General features: G+C 40.1%; 1 protein-coding gene across 1 annotated transcript in view; it reads right to left on the bottom strand.

The window, feature by feature from the left end:
* Window positions 1-6874: 6874 nt before the first annotated feature.
* The window catches only part of ANKRD50 (ankyrin repeat domain 50), a 35953-nt gene continuing 24790 nt past the window's right edge, over window positions 6875-18037 (bottom strand). The window contains exon 3 of the mRNA XM_009954091.2: window positions 6875-10419. Coding sequence (XP_009952393.1) covers window positions 6875-10419 — 3545 coding nt within the window. The remainder of the gene's footprint in view (window positions 10420-18037) is intronic.

Raw genomic sequence — 18037 nt, 5'->3', positions numbered from 1 at the left:
ACAAAATCCTTTACTGTGTTCTTCATCCATGAGAAACGGCTACAGGACGCAAACTAAACTCCTGAAGATGCAAGATTTTATCACAGGAGTTTGTTGGACGTTATTTTCTCTAGCTTAAAATCTACCTGTAATTGCAGTTCTGTGACTCGGCTGGTCTAAAACAAACTTACAAGAATAAAAGTGAGAACAGTAGGTCTTTCTGGCACACCAGTTAATTAGATTTTCATTCTGAAGGTCAATTTGTTTATATTACCCACATATACATTTGGAGACCTCTTTAGTAAAATGATTTGCCAAGCAGATTTCAGTCTCATACCCTATTTCTGTGATTCTTTGTTGCATAAAATGATTAAGATTTAGATCAATGCCAAATTCTCACTGCTGTCTCTCAAAGGACCTCCAACTGTGCCAACTAGTCCCAGCTTTCTTTTTGGAAAATACATGTAATACACAAGCCAAATTGTAAAGATCTCACCGAAGACGTGAGGCATTATTCAACATGATTGCTTATATTCCATAGAATAAGAGATTAAAAACAGGTGTTGAATAATTTTATTTAAATATTATTACAGTGATTATCTGAAGAAAATGTGTGTCTCTGGAACATAGTATAACTCACTCAAAGATTAATTCAGTGAAAATGATTCTTTGCCTCAATGAAAAATAGCCACTGAACTAGCGCATCTCATACTTTGTTACTCCAGACATTAAACAACTCAACAAAAGAGGGTCAATTATTGTGAGAAACCACAGAAATACACACAGAAAACAAGTCAACAGTTACCAACAATTTTCTTTGCCGTTCTCCTAATCTTAGAAATCAGTCAACCCGTGAGCACCAACGGCTGGAAGCAGTGTGAACCAGAACACACGGAGGTAAACCTGAACCATCATTTGCAGAAGGCACGGCCAAAAGGCAAACTCTTCCTTCACACTCAACAACTCTCTGCAGAGAAAGCACAACGGGTACATAATCTAAAGCAGAAGCAAGACAAGATCACAGGGGCAAATGGGATTATTGTAAAATGACTGGGAAACTTCTCTTTCCTATTTTTTTTTATAACAAGTTCAAGAAAAATGAGTAGCCACCATTAGGAAGCGAGCTTTTGCTTGAACCGAAAATACTACAGAGAAACACTGATGAAAGAGATAATTAACAAATACCATTTGAAGTGGTAAAGAACTTACAGCAACCGAAACACTGAATTTATTTGCCCTCCTGCTACATAGGGTGTATAATGGTCATCTTGAATAAAACAACATGCAGCGGATTTGCTCTTGCAAATGCTCAGGGTTGACTCAGATCAATGAGGAAAAGGTCAGCTGAGCGATAAGCAGGGTCATAAGGAATTAACGTTTTGCTAGCCTAGACTGCCTACTGGACACATACACTGTGTTTCATTATGTACTACACAAATCAAGTTTAATAACCTTTTCCTGAGATGTCCCAGGAAATGAGGTAGTAAAATTAAAACAGTTAGATGTCTGCTGAAAAGCAAATATATTTATTATGCACTTTCATATACACAGGGATTTTTGCTTAATATAATACAAGGAATAAAATAAAAATTTTACAATGTGAAATTCATTCAATGTACATTAAAGGCTATTTACAACCCACTCCAGGAAAAGCAGTCTATCTGCAACAAACCAAGGTAACTGAGGAGTTCAGATGGGGAATATTAAGCATAACAGACATTTGCATAGCAGAGTAACTGATGAGGAAAACCACCTTTTTATTTTTAAATAAACGGTAATGTTTTCAATACTGATCACAGAGAAGACAAAAACGCATCAATTGTGCCTCTGTATCTCTTAATGCATTTCTCTTCTGAAGAGTTTTTCCACATGCATACAGTATTGATCTCCGTGTCCACAAAACAGTCTTTTTTCCCTAGCTCTCCCAGCAAGAATTTCGGACGTCTTGTGGAGATGACCTTGGAAGGAGCAGTGAAATGGGATGAAGAGGAAACAGGATTCATGTTTTATTCCTTTTTTTTTTTTAGGTTGTGAGAACTATTACATTGCCAGAAGAAACCGCGCCGCTGTGCAACTCCGTTCACCTCCCCTTGCTTGTACGGGTGTGAAAGAGCAGAGCAGGACAGAGCGAACAACAGGGGGAACAGCAACTTTTCTTTGTACGCAAAACCCTCACAAACGATGGTATTAAAAAAAAAAAATCACACGCAACAGCAACGCAGAATTACACAGACCTCTTGAGAAAGTAGATGTTTTAAAGCCATTCATGCTCTGTTCCAAAGTGATATTCAAAATCTCTAAGAATTGTCTTTCTGAAAACATTTTCAACAGGTCTACTTTCTGCTGATTTGGATATAAGGTATCCCCAGCAACTGTTTCAAATGTAAATATTATTCACACAAAAACCACCAGGCTATCTATAAGTTGTGGCCCCTTGTGAAACTGGCCATAGTTTTACGTCCTCTGTCCACAAGGTGCAATTAATAACAAACACAATAAAATTAAATAAATATAATCCCAATGACAGTCAAGGTCAGTAGAAAAATGTTGGCATTCAGGGATCCCTTTCTACAGAACAAAACATACACCTAATAACTAAGAAAAGTCGTATTCTTGCACAGTATTGCAAATGTTACTATACTTGAGGTTCAGAACAAGTTTGCTGAGAACATTTTGGTACTTTACTGAGCCACTAACCCTCTTAAGGCCATTCTGCCAGACTCCTGTTATGTTTATTTTATAGTTGTCCCACAGGGACAAGAAATTCAATATATGAAACATTCAGAATAATCAATATTGCCGCGTGTCAACTTTTAACATCTACTTTTACTATATGCTGAATGCCTGGCTATAAAAGATTCTTTTTACACTTAATAACAAGCAAATAAGAATGGAGGTGCAAGACATTAAAAAAAACCCAACACTCTGATGATTGTTAATCATAACAACAAGACACGGAGCCCTTTAGTGCCTTAGAATATGCACTACACATATATCCAGGGGCCATTTATCAAAGTATAAGGATAGCCATACATCTAATTAATCCTCTATGAAAAATAACCTCAGCTTTCTATCATCTTGTTTGTGGAATGCTCAGAATTAGAGTATGAAACAGATGAAACGCAAGCCTTTAGAAGAAATACTCACATATAAAAATAGGCTTATTTTCTAAAGAGCAAGGCTGTGTAACGGTGAATAGTAGAGTGTAGCTTGCATTCATAGGAGAAAATAACCCACTTGTTTCATTTTATCACTCACAGAGCTGTGCAAGTAAGATGTGCACATTCAAAGGAAAAAAAAAAAAATCATTCTGTTCACCTTCACAACAATGGCCTTGATTTTGCTCTTTCATATAAGTAAAATTCTTCTGCTGTAAGAGTGGGGAACCAGCTTTCCATTACCCGTAGATGGACTATCCAGCCTGCCAATTAGCCGTGCTCCAGGTACAGAGCTACTCGTGCCGGCTCTACCTAATCCATCTGAAGCAGTAACCACATTCATACCAGTTTGTGCTTTAAAGAGTTATTGTCTCAGGACAGGGCTAACTCAGTAATCTCTGTACTCCCCAGACAACGATAGTACTAACCGTTTGCTTTTCCACTGTACTCTCACTGTATATTCTCTCAGCCTCATTAACAAAGCATCTGTATTTTCCATGGTTTGTTTTACTGACATTCTCAATACAGTCCTTTACCTTGGAAAAAAAAAAAAAAGAAAGAGCTGTCTCTAATGTATGAGATATACATGAAAGCAGGATCAGACCTTTTACTTTAGCACCTAAAACATACCCATAATTCAGATACCTCACCACCGTAACAGTAACGGAGGCTATGTAAGATCAAGTGTCCAAAAGCAAATTTGCCTATTTCTTTCAGTGGTGTCAGTCTGCCATCCAGATTCGGTGCTGTAGTACCAGGCAGTGAGTTTTGCCTCTTAAAAATCCCAAAGATACTGCAGCAGACGGTTGCAGCCCGACTCCTTTGCTACCACTGAACAGCTATTACAAGACAGAACACACGAGTACAGTATTTATAAAATACTGTTACAAGACTTGTATTTCTGGAGAGAACTTTTTGAAGTACACAGGGAACTGACCAAACATTACGACAATGCAAGTGTAACAGTTTGCTTAGTTTCTTTAGCCACAGGAAAATAAATACAAAAAGCACTGCCTTTCCACACGCAGTTCGCTGTGGCACATGCACCTCTACCAAGCGCTCTGGAATAGCAAATCAGAATTCCTGGTTCTTACCATTTTCAACTGTCGTCAGGGAAATTACAGCACGTATCTTCCTGCGATTAAAAAAAGTGCTCATTCTGTGTATTAAATACAAAGTACACAAAATAAATTTTTGAAGCACAGAGGGTTATACTGAGAAGGCAGCCTGAAAATGTAGGCACGTTACAGTAATTAAGGTAACTGTACTGTAGTAATCACATTCTTGAACTTCTAGGTGGACTAAACAAGCATTGTATGCTTTCATCCCAGCCAGCTGATAATTCATTCGGAGCAGAAGCGCTTCTGTTCATAGCATCAGGGAATTGGCCTAAAAGTACAAAATAAAAACATTCAGTTTGGAAATATTCCGTAACATGAACGGGGAGCGATATCATTTCTAATTAAAGTTAAAAGCACACAACGACATCTCGATGAGGAGAAGTATTTCCCGCCTAACTCAAATCCCATGATTGATCCCCTGTGCTCTCTGCCACCCAAAATTGCTACAAGGTCCCCACCGCAGGAGAGCTTCCCGGCTAGAGCTCGGAAGCGACAGCCAGGGAAGGAAAGCCGTTCCTCAGGTGCTCCGGTAGAGTAATTCTAATGTGCCTCTCCATGGTGAGTAATTTATTCACCGGTCAGAGAAATTACTGGTTTTGCGCTCGAGACTCGGCAAAAGAGAAGGTAAATGATAGCCTGCGCCAAGCAATTCATAATCCACGCAAAATTTGTTTAAACTTCCGTATTTAAAACGAAACTATGAAAAATCCTTAGAGAAAAAGCAAAAAGGAACCATTTAGTTACCCATCGCTTCAGATGCTTTGCCACTTGCATAACCAAGTACTTCACAGAGAAAACCCCTGAATTTTCAATAAAGCACTATTTGTTCCAGATGAAGCAAAGCTCAATTCGAGTTTCAAAAGCGTGCGTAGAATGTTCAATTTTTTTTTTTTTTTTTTTTTTTACGTTTTGTTTATATCTTAACATCAACAAAGATGGAAAATTCATCAAAACTACCCTTTTGACAACAGGTCAGATCAATACATTCTAGGTCAGAACCATACAATTTATTTACAATGAAGCATAACACGAAGGCAAGCACCGAACATCAGGCATAGGTACATAAGAGTTAGGAAATAAAATTCTTAATACATTTTAGTACGTTTTATAGAGGCAGGAAAAAAAAAGAAGACAAATTCAAAACCTGTTTGGACACGATGTAGAACTGTGGGAATCTTTTGACTTTTACGAAGATTTCGGGCCCATTCTCTCTCACCTGCTTATTCCTCTCTACGCCTGCTCCTGTCGTCCTGCCTCTTCACCTTTGCCTGCCCCACAGCTCCTCCGACCCTTTGCTAATATTTGCATTTTACAAGGGTGCAGGCTCTAGTACACTGCTTTTTGAAACACTGTATTGTTCCAAATCTTTCAATTTAACCCAAATGCCAAACCCAAGGAAATATCTGAGAGTCCTGCACAATATTCTAACGCTCTGCAATTCACAAGAGATCTCAGACACACATCTAGAGTGATGCGTTCCATTACAGTGAAATCCATTGCCAGGACACTTCGGGAAAAGCCCTGACTGTGTGGTTTTGACAGCTGAAAACCCCCCATCTGTAGATTCTGCACCACCTGCAACTGCCCTAGAAACCTGCAGTCTTTGATGACTTGCAGCAGAACTGAGTCAGCTAGCAAGAACGTTCTTGTTCTAAGGAGCAGCAGTCTGATCTGTCAAAAATGCAGCATTTACACACACAAAAAATACGTTTTCATAAACAAGCAAATAAGCGCTAAGAGATGCGCATACGTTTCATAAAAACGCTGCTGCTTTGAAATTCAAATAGAAAAAATATTAATTATTAACATATTCCCAATACCCTAAAAAAGGTAAATCTCATCAGGAAGAAGGAGAAAAATAGTTCTCTTTTAGATGACTCACTGACAATTCAGGTCTGAAAAAGCTACAAAAAATTCCTTTTTCAGCTTAAAATTCGGTACGGGAGAGAAAGTGAGAAACCTAAATGAACTCCACTGATGAAGAACTACAAAATGTCCAGAAAATTGGTACAATAACAGATTCTAATCTTGCTCTGAGTAATGCCTCTTTTATAGGAGGGTTATCTTCACAATAACAGAAATATAAAACCAAAGCTTTAGTGGAGTATTGTAACTTCTTAATTTGTAGATTTAATTATGCTACTAAGGTTTCCCATTTAAAATCCAAATTCACCAAAGTAAAGTGGTTGCCTGTAACTTACAAAAACCTTCAGAAACTCCCTGAAAAGCATTTTCGTAAATAATGAAATAATTACTGTATCTGAAAACATCACACACTAAAATTCCCGGCTGCCCTTATGTTTGAAAAGAAAATTCCAAATGCATGTGACATGAAAGCTGCCATTTTCTTCAGTCACGTATCAAAGGCAGCGGGGGCACGATTTGAGCAATCAGAACTCGACAGAAAATATGACGGGGATCCAACCCCTCTACGGTCGATGCTTTTGAACGACAACAAAACAAATACTTGTCAGGTTAAGATTTTAACGCTCACGGTTTTCATTAAGAAAGCAATTAGGATTATAAAACGGCAACGGAATGTAGCTTTGGTGTATTTAAAATGCACACGATAAAATAAGACGCATTTGCTTGCTTTGTGAGCGGATAGGTTACCTTTTACAACGGTGTTTCCTTCTTGTAGTTGAAACTTGGGTCGCTACCTTCAATCTGAAGTTTTAAGGCTTGCTTAAGGCTGAGTTCTGTCTCTGCGGGAGGATAGCCTTCCAGCACTTCCTGATGCCCTCTGTCCGGCACTGTTCGCGGGACAGAAACCCTACCGAGAAAAACCTGATTGCTCTGAAGATGGTAATTTGGATTCGTCATAATTCCATTTCTCTTCTTCTGCTCTCCGCTCTGTTGGTGAATCAGGAACTGTTGCTGAGATCGACCAACTTCTTGCTGAGCGGGTGGGACCAAAATTTTGCACTGCGGCTCTGCCGGCACTGATTTAAGTGGCACGTTTGTCCCAGATTTAGCAATAGGTACTCGTTTATCAAACTGAGTCATTTCATACTCTAACACTTTTGGTTGGGAGGAACTACTTTGTTTTATTTTTTTTCCAGCTGACCCAGATTTGCTGGAGTTCTCCATCTTCCCTCCTTTGTTAGCTTTAGTTGATTTCAAACTAGGTTTTACTTGGCTCCATTCAAATTCACTACTTGGTGAATTATGATTTTGACTTAGGGAATGAGTTGTGGAAGAAGGAGAAACAATAGACTGCCTACTTCTGCTGCGTGGCAGGGAATGCTGCTGTATTTGCTCTGTGAACGAGAGGCTGTGGAAACTATCGATGGGCACCGTCTGAGCAGTCGCAGTCGACGACGTGGTGCGGAGAGAAGAATTTTTGGAACTTTTCAGGGAATTATTTGATAAAGAGGACTTCTGACGGTCGACCGTAGAATCGGGCGACTCCGAAGGAGAACTGAAGGCATGAGCAGGCCCGTTAGATAAGCCACGCATACTAGGCTGCATATCTCCACCGGTACTCCCTGAACTATTTGACTTCATTGTTAACGACTGCATTTTAGTGGAGACGGACTGTAAGGGTTTTTGCTCCATTGTGTGGACTGGAGATGGAGTGCAACCATTCAGAGTAGATGCACCGTATTTTTCCAGTAATTTAATAATCTGAGAGTGTCCATTTTTAGCTGCAACGCGCATAGCAGTGCGCCCAAACTGGTCAGCATGATTTGGATCAGCACCATGCTCCAGTAATATCTGGACAACGTCAATGTGCCCTTCTTGGGCTGCAATGCAGAGTCCAGTAGCACCTTGATTACACGTATGGTCAACCAGAGCTCCATGCTCAATGAGAAGCTGCACGACCTTCACATGACCTTGCCATGCAGCAGACTGCAAAGCAGATCTCTTCTCGTTGTCTGCAGCATTCACATCAGCATGGTATGTTATCAGCACCTGTACCATCTCCAAATGGCCCTGCCAGCAGGAAACATGGAGTGCCGTTCTTCCTTCAGCATCACTTGCTTCTACGTTTGCACCGTTTTCTAGAAAGTACTCAGCCATGGTGAGCTGGTTTTCTAACGCTAAGATATAAAGTGTTGGCCGGCCATCAGCATCTTTGTAGTTTACATCTGCTCCATGGCTGAGCAGTAGTTCAACTATATCTCTGTGACCTTCTAAAGCAGCAACCCGGAGAGCATTTCTCCCGTCATAGCCTCTCTGATCAATGTTGGATTTATTTTCCAGTAATATCTGCACACAGTCATAGTGACCTTCTTGTGCAGCTAATATGAAAGGTATACGCCCATCATTATCAATCTCATTTGTTCTAGCACCTTGTTCGATAAGAGCTTCACAGATCAACCTGTGACCTTCAAAAGCTGCCATATGCAAAGGCGTCCAGCCTGCATCATCTCTATGATTTTCGTCTAGCCCCCTGTCCAGCAGAGTCCGTACGACTTCAACGTTGCCCTGTGCAGAGGCTATGCTCAGAACTGTTCTCCCTTCACTATCAATGCTATCGACAGCTGCACCCCAAAATAAGAGAGTATTTACAACTGAAGCGTGGCCCATGGAGGCTGCTGCCAGAAGCGGCGTACGGCCGTTGTTGTCCGTGTGATCAACATCAGCTCCTCCTTCGAGAAGTAGATCAACGACATCTACGTGTCCTTCATAAGCAGCTACCAGCAGTGGAGTCATGCCATCTTTATCACAATGGTCAACTTCAGCACCACGGTCAATGAGAAGACTAACCACTGAGGCATGTCCCTTACTGGCTGGTACGCAAAGCGCAGCGACAGACAGCGCAGTCCTTCCATCCACATCCTCATGGTTTACCTCTGCACCATGATCCAGCAGGTGCTCCACGATCTCTTTATGCCCCATGTAGGCGGCTGCAATCAAAGCTGTTCTGCCCTCGTTATCAGCTTTATTAACTTCAGCACCGTGTTGAAGCAGATTCAGCACAATATCTTCATGTCCTCCCCAAGCTGCTGCCCTCAGCGCCGTTCGACTGTCAGCATCTGCACAGTCCACTTTGACCCCAGCATAAAGGAGGGCAGAAACCACCTCTGTGTGCCCACCCCACGCCGCAGATCGCAAGGCCGTCCAGCCGTCGTGATCAGTGTGATTAACGTTAGCCCCACATCCGATCAAGCAATTGACCACCTTGGTATGGCCCTGGCGAGCAGCTAAGGTAAGCGCTGTCTGCCCATGAGCATCTTCTACCTCTAGATCGGCTCCCCTTGAAACCAGTAAGTTAACGACATCGAGATTGCCGCTGTACGCTGCATTGGCCAAGAGCGTTCTCCCATTGGAATCACACTGGTTTACTGACGCTCCGTTGTCTAACAAGGTGCGAATGGAATCCTCCCTCTCCAGAGCCTGCCGGACAATGCAAGACGTGCGGTCGTCCTCGCTGTTGACGTGAGCACCAGCTTTTACCAGCAGCTGTAATACTTCTTGTTCTTTAGGAATCAAGGTCGACAGGGAGTCTTTGACAGGCGTGCCATTCCATATCATCCATAACGCCAGCTCCGAAGTCTCCAACTGTAAATTTGAATTAATTAGATGCAACGCAAACTCTTGAGCTTCTAACGGCGTTAAATCCTTTGCTCGGCAAGTGTAACTCATCGCCAGCATTCTGTGTCCCTCTGCTGCGTTACACAAGTATTTCTGTGTACAGTGCTTCACGTCTAGCAGCCATTCTGCAAAACTGTAATGAAACAAGATTTTTGTATTCCCAAGTCCGTCAATAAGGACCTTCGACAGGACATCCAACTTGCGTTGAAAGTCTTCCATCGTCAACGTCATATTTTTGGTCCACACCGCGTGATACAATTCAGTCGTGGTTAACGGCCTACAGGCTGCAAGAATTACGTTAAGAATAGGCTGGACTTTTGCAAATTGTTTTCTCACAAAAAGTCTCTGACAGAGCCAAAGGTATAGGCCGTTTAACGTTCCCGGAATATCACGGATCTCTCGTAACATAATAAAATTCTCCACAACTCCATCTAGGACGCGTTCCAGGTACAAAAAGCAACCGCTGCTTTTGATGTGAAGCTGATTCAGCATTTCTGCAGTTTCTTTTGTGAGATGTTGTCTCAGTGCTTCTTCCTGATCTAAACGATGCAGAATATATTGCTGCACATCTTTCACAATATAAGCCTTTCGCAGATCATCCAGACTTATTTTTCGAAAACCTATTAAAAGGGAAAAGAGTTATTATTATTTCTGATCTAGTTTCGTTTAATTCATTGTTAAAAAAAAAGTAAATAAGACAGACATTTCTGGGTAGGGAACACCCACAACCACGTATTTTGTGTGTACACATAGTGAGTGTAAATTAATAATAACAGTAGAGAACTTTGATAATACACACGTTTTTATCGTCATCTACCATAAGCAGAAAAACGTGCTACTAACGAAGAAAATTTGAAAAAATCACTTTGAATCAGGCATTGTGTGCCTACCTTGGACAACACTAAACACCTATGCAAAACCACTAGGACAGCAACCAAAATAAGATTATTAAGTATTATTATATTATTAAAGGAATAACCCCTTCTCCAATGTGGTTAACAATGGAATTCAAAATAATTTTCAGCTATTTAGATTAAGACGACTATTATATTAATGTAATTATAGAAGAGGTTACTCACACCTGGTGCACATGTACGATGAAACGTACACAAATCACTTCAACTTGATCACCTTAATTTCTTTTAAAAGCTTTTATGATACAGGAGAGAGAGTCACTCAAAAATAGTTTTAAATATCTTTACATCTCTGTGCAGCGAAAATTACCTACTTTTATCAAGTAAGGACCGAATTTTTTAAAAACACCCTGGTTCTTTGGTAGGTGACTCACTGTATAAGGAAACAGGTTTTCTCATAGTCATATGATCTCATTGTTTTTCCAACCGGTTTACCCTTTAGAGGACAAAGGGAAATTATTTCATACATACATAGTGTGTACATCTCCTCCCTACATGCACACAGCCCCCCCCCTCCAAAGCAAAGAACACTATTCTTCGTGGCACACGTGGAGAAGTCCCTAGGGCAACCTCAGCGGCCACAAGGCTCTCAAGAACGAGGCACAATAAAGCTGCAGTTGTACGGACGACACGGCTACCTCCATCGTTTAAAACATCTGCATTGGCAGTGCCAAGTTAAGCATCTGACAAAGACCTACCCTCTATGATTAATGGCACATCACACTGTTCGAACACCACTGTTCTGCAAGCTACGGGAAACCCTCAGAGGTCACAGACCTTAAACTACCGTGCTTTAGGCCAGAACTGTGCCTCACTTCTCCAGGGACAGGCTGTAATCTCTTCCTCCAGTGTAGCAGATTGGGCACATTTCCTTACAGTCAACTCAGCCAGTCATTAAAAACCCCCCAACTTTGCTCTTCAAACCAAAGCAGTCACTAACCTCCAAATTATATTGAAGAGAAGCAACCATAAAGCAACACATTCAATGCCATTTTGGCCCAATCTCCAGAGCACAAATAATTTGAGACTCTGAAGAACGTTACTTTCAGATCTATGTTTTTATTGTATTTAAACGTTCCGTGGACCAAACTGTTCAGTCTGTGAGCTTGTTCTGACTGAGAATTCTGCCTGATAACAGAGCTGTGGTTTTTGTTCCTGAGTGTCTTCAGCAGAGCTTCTGAATGTCACATTAAGCTCACTCTGTCAATTGTTTAGTCTCCGTGAGCACCGTACAAACACAACAGATTAGAACTGAGTGGCAAACTATGGCAGCGTTATTAAAATATTTCTGCTCCCCTTATTAATTATGGTAGCATTACAAATCTAACAGGCTTAAACCAACACAAAATCATGCTTCTCTCCAAAATAAAACCACTGGATAGGACACTTTTGCACAGTCTGTTCTCAAGCTAAGACTACACTAATAAGATTGCCTACTTGAAGATTTTTGAATGAGGTCAGGAGGCAGAAAATAATCATTTTGGGGGATCTTTCTCCATTCCACAGAACCATCTTTATCCACCATAATTTGTCACAACTTCAAGTCATGTCCTAAACCTGACCTGCAGAATGGCATAGTTCATCAATTTATCACGTATTTGATTAAAATATTCTGTGTGTAACTTTGTAAAGCCCTTAATTCCTGACCATTAGCCAAATAAGAAACTTTGCTGAGTCGGAACAGACAGTGCCCTGCGATTCTGCAGACCTCAAGCTTCCACTTCAAGTGAAAGGCTCTTTCTAAGTTACAATCCTTGAGAAGACACTGAAGTGAAAACAGAGGCGATAAAACCAGGGCATCGCTGGGTGCATGCACTCACAGAGCTGTAATCAGACACAAGTGTCCCTTTGGTTGTCTCATGGGTGCAGGGAGCAGCTGTTTTGCTCAATTCAGAGGAAAAGCAAGCGCCACAGTCACTCACCTTCCAGTTCTTCGAACCTCTCTGCTTCTCCTAGTGCAGATTTGTACCTGTCACTTGGCCGAGTAAGAATAGGTACAGAGCTCTGCAAACTCCTCCTCAATGTGTTTAGTCATAAGTGACTCTGCTCACAACATCCCCGATCTCTCACGCTAATCCCATGCCCACATCCTTCCTTCCTTCCTATATATATATCTGCCTATGTAAGTTATTTTTGGGTTTGAATTACTCAAGTGGGTTTTTTTTTTTTTCAGTTTTTATAGCAGTTGATTTCATTTCCCTCCAATGAGAAAATCCCTGATTGACTCACATGACAGCAATCCTGAGATTTCAGCTAATGTTCAGTGTTGCCTGACTAATGACTACACTTCACCTCCCTTGACTCCCAGTCTCCACATGAAAACTTGCAGAGTGATAACTGTGTAAGCGTCTCAGTCCCTGTATGCCTGCTTCAAAAGCAGAAGACTCTTGCTTATCTTGCAGTGTTCTTTAAATAGCAATTTTCATTTTGCTTCCCAAAACAGGTGGGAAAGTGAACAAAACCGTTTCGGATGTGATAAACAAACCTCAAGCCCTCCAAAAAATGTAACAAACCAATGGTTTGTGGTTTTGTTGGGTTTTTTTCCCCTTTAAATGAGGCTGTATCATTACTCTGTTCCATATTAGAGTTAAAAATACTGCCCTACTCTGTACTTACCTGAGACATGTCTAAGCACTTCAGCCAAGCAGATAAATTTCAGAAGACTTCAGAGCAGTGAGTACTCCAGAAGTCAGTAATTTAAACAATTTGATTTGCTGTCTGTTCACGGAAGCTAAAACCGGTTTCCTTTCTTTTGCAATATTTCTAAATATTCCTTGTTAATGAGATCCTACACCTTGTATCCGAAGACGAGTTTGTACGGCAAGAAGCACACCACACTCGTACAGCTCTTCACACATCCCAGGGGTGATACGCTCTTTAAGGGCTGGGATTAACAAACTGCCATTGTAACAGACTTTCAAACAGAAATGGGTTGTTAATTTTAACCACTGCACCATGCCATACTAAAAAAAGCAAATCATTCTAAAAAGGCCTTATAGATAGAATTATTACTTTTTTAAAAAAAAAAAAAATCTCAAATTCTTGTTGCTAGCTTGAAGGAAAAAAACAAAGCCACGTTTTTTTTTGCCCAAACATCTATCTAAATGAGGTCATTTTACATTTCCAAACAAAGATCCTGCAAACTTGCTTTTCAACCCCTACCAGATACAATGAGTCACTTTCATGGACAAGAAGCAGCAGAACATTAAGAGAAAGCTCATTTTGTTTCAGATGCATTCCCATGAACTACTTAAGCTCAGCGAAACAGGAGTGCAGCAGACAGAACCCGCAGTCCCACGACCCTGCTTTTTGCATTGTTAAAATTTTTCTTACAACACATCGCTTTCAACCCAATGGGAGTTCCAATATGGATTTTCCTGATTTATTACATTCCTGGCAGTTCTGTAAACAAATCAGTTCCAAATGTATTTCTTGGCAAGATCTAGGGTCATTCAAAGGAGAAAAAAAACCCTCACAAAACAAAATACAAAAAAATTATTTTGCTACAGAAATACTTTTACAGTATGTCAACCTCTTCAAACTTTAACAATAAAAAATAAGCTATTAACTAGCAGGTTCCAGAAAGTACTTAAAAATATCCTTCTACTTTCATATCTTTAAATACATTTAGATAAAGAAATTAAAGTTTTAAATACATTTTAACGTATTTCATTTAACTGAATCGTTAACTTTAAAGCAATCTGAATGATGAAAAACACGGCAATGTTTTGGCATTGATAACGGACACTGCTGATCTAAGCATATATTAAATTAGGTATTTCTATGGCCATTTATGCACACCTGCTCAAAAAGAATTATCCAGCAGGGTAAAACGCACCTGAACACTCGAGCAGCACACCGAGCTGTTAGTGGATTTGCAGTATACCGTGTGTTACGAATTTCACTGCATCTACCCCAGAGGCTGAGAGACATCGAGCCTGACATCTGCTGCTCTCACTGGTCCGTGTCTTTGCACAGAATTTTATTCAGTCAGATTTACAGGTGACAGTCCATTTAAAACTATTTAGTCTTCCCTCTTTAATTACAAAGCAAGTAAGTTCAAAATTCACGCAAAGTTTTTGCTAGGAAATAGGACATTCCTTAGTATCATGCTTTCGAAGTGGTAATCAGAAGAAAGTGGTAATGAGAAGGAAACTAATTGAAATCTCCTGGTTTATTTCCTAAGCCTTCTAAGTTTGTGTGGGGTTTTTTTTGGTTTGGCTTGGTTTTTGGGAAAAAACAAACCAAAACAAAAAACAAATTTTCAAAGCTTTAATATCCTAGAAGTAAATTTTACAGCTAAATAAAAATATAAAACTTATCTGTTATAGTAAAAATCCAACTGCCATAAGGACTTTAAAGTAACAGGAAACCACTCAAATAAATTCCAACCTACAATGAAAAAGCAGAAGGTAACTTAAATTTTCTTTTCTGAAGCAAACTCTCCTGAAGCGGTCTCACACCATTTATTTTATGGAATGGCAGCTAATGAGAAAAGGTTCCGCTGCAAATCAGGCAACTGATTGGATTTGGGGATGCAGCAACGACTACCTGAGTAGCTTCAATAACCAAACAATATGAGCTTTCTGGGTGCAGAGAGGCTGGGCTGTGATTTTTTACTGTATTTCTCTAAAGTTTGCACATTTTTGCTTAGTTTTTAATTTTAGGAAAGGCTACCAGAAAAACTACCTTCCACATCTATTCAGACCAGAACCAGCAAATAGCAGAAACAGGAGAAAGACTTACGCTCCCAAGATTTCTAAACCAGAGTAAGTTTAGATAAATATCAGCTCTTAATAATATCTGGCTGTCTGGAACCGAATGACAGATAAAAGGAAGAGTGAAAGATGAATGACAGATTGTCTGCTTTTGCCTATGGATAAGCAGGTGAATGGAGCTTAAGCTGCCTCTCAGGCTAAACCGAACCCATTAACGTCCACTTTTGATTCTTTTATTGTAGTTTCCAGCATCTTTCCGGTGTCTAACATTAACTTTATGGAACCACGGCTCCCTGAGATGAGACATCTGTATGGGTTGTACCACGCTGGTGCACTCATGCCTCGCACATAAGAAGGAATTCTTTGGGAGAAGAATGTCAGTGTTTAGTTGAGGGGTAATATCAAGCCAGATGACACAGATATTTGATTTATGTGAGTAACAAAGAAGAAATTAAGTAAATGCCTATTAAAAAAGTCTCTTTAAACCAATAAATGGAGCATTTGTACATAGGCACTTTTCTCTATTTACCTTTATGCTGTTAATGAGAAATTATCTGCTTTTCTCTCAAACTTATCTAACTAAAATTGCCTGATTTTAAAATGTGTGAAGTTTTTAAACGAATATGATGACTCTTTAAAAAAGCAATTTAGTTTGGTAAGAACAACCGCTACGCTTCCAAGATATAGCCTCATTTTAGAAGATGCAATTTTATTAGCTAATTGGCTGAAGCATTAAAAAAGAAAAGTATGTTCTGCGCCACTTTCAGGTCACAGGGCATTTTCAGTTATTTAGAAATACAAGGAATTTTTTTGTAACATTATAATGCAAAGACAGGAAAGACTGTGTTTAATGAGGCTGCTTGACTGTCCATACTTGTAGCCAAATGACAGCAGATGATGCGGGGGATAACGTGAATGATGATGGGTGCAAGACAAGAGAATTGTTAAATTTAGAGAAAAAGTCCATAAGAAAAACAAACAGGCAAGATGTGGCAGCTGGTGACAGCGCACACACAAGAGTAGGCAGGAGGACCTGCATTATCTGTTCCTCTCCTTTTTTTACTCAGTTTGCTGGCTTTTGCTCACTGCAAAGGGTGACTGCAGACTCATGCAGGCATCGTTTTACATTTGGTTCATATTTTTGAGGTTGTCTCTGCAGCCACAAGAGGCAAAACCTTTTTTTTTTTTTTTTAATTAATGAAAGCTGAGAATCCGAGTAAGAGGAAAAATCTGTAGCCCATTGTGCTACTATGGAATCTGGGAATACAGAAGGGCCCAGAACACAAGCTGCAACAGATGCAGGCACAACTATTCAACTTTATAAACAAGTCACCCACAAAAGTGAAGGAACAAAGCGCACCAGAATACACAGCCCTCCTCCTTTTCTCATTCTCAAGGCGGTAGGGACGATGTATTCACCAGTAGCAGCGGCAAGATGACAGTGGATGAGACAGACTGGACTCTCTCTTCCAGGTCATCGCTATTTTTGGCTGGGGAGATGCTTGCAAAACTCTCATCTGTACCGGACACCCAAAAAAGAGCACTGTCAGGACGAACCCACTGCTGCCAACCTGCTCCCAGTCACTGATAACGCTTTCTGACGAATAGGTTTAGCTCTCGTTTCAGCAGGTATCTGGAGGCAGTTTTCACTGCATGAAAATTTTAAGGGAAAACTGATATAAACTGATTGTAAACAAATTAATATCAGTTAATATATGTTTCATACCAGACTCTTTTTTTTAGCAGAAAAAACTAGAGGTGGGACACATTTTCCCAAAATAATCCTAAAAGGATTCCAATTTATCTTACTAAGTTAGAGCGAAACTGATTTGTTTTGGTTCCAAATTGAAGAAACACATTTTAAGAAAGTGTACAGTGACTGTGTTATCGTTACGGTTGCAAACATTTATTTGCTGGGAAATTGGAAGTATTAGAAATTCAGTACAATAGCGTCCAAGGGCGCAGTGCACATTATACCCTATTTACCTCTTCAGTCACGAGTGCAAAATATACTTATGGTTGATCCTGAATTCTGCCTGCCCAACAAGTAAACAGTTCCATAAACATTCGAACACCACAAAGGAGGAGAAGGGCTTGCCCCAGCAAAAGTGTTAATGACAGTCTCTCCTTTTCAGGCTAGAACCAGAGAAGAAATCAACATTATCTCAAGTTTTCCAACACAAAGTTGCAATGTATCTGAAGTTAACAGAAGCTTCAGCCATGCTCCTCACATCCTCACTGTACCTTTCACAAACTTGAATGCTGGAAAATCACCAACAGTGTGTTAAGAGGGCAGCGGCCACATTGGCTGTAATGTCACAATTTTCTTTCACAGTGGATAAAACAGCACTTCCTCCAAACAGACCCTAAAATTTCTTCTGAATTTGTATCCAGTTATTTTGGGATTCATTCTTTCTTTGCTGCACCTTTTCCACAGTGAAGATGGGACTATAATATCACAAGCCAACTTCCTTTATGCTATTCATCAAGTCATTCTCTGTGGAAATGAGAAATTAACTCATTCAAATTAAATTTATTTTAAAGGCATATCCATTAGTTCTGCTGATTTGTCCTGTCAGGAATTCCATCTGGAAACATACTTAGAA

Source organism: Leptosomus discolor, chromosome 4 (assembly GCF_034619465.1).
Source record: "Leptosomus discolor isolate bLepDis1 chromosome 4, bLepDis1.hap2, whole genome shotgun sequence".
In the NCBI taxonomy this organism is placed as follows: domain Eukaryota; kingdom Metazoa; phylum Chordata; class Aves; order Leptosomiformes; family Leptosomidae; genus Leptosomus; species Leptosomus discolor.
The sequence above is the reverse complement of the archived record's forward strand: the minus strand, read 5'-3'. Positions and strand labels throughout refer to the sequence as shown.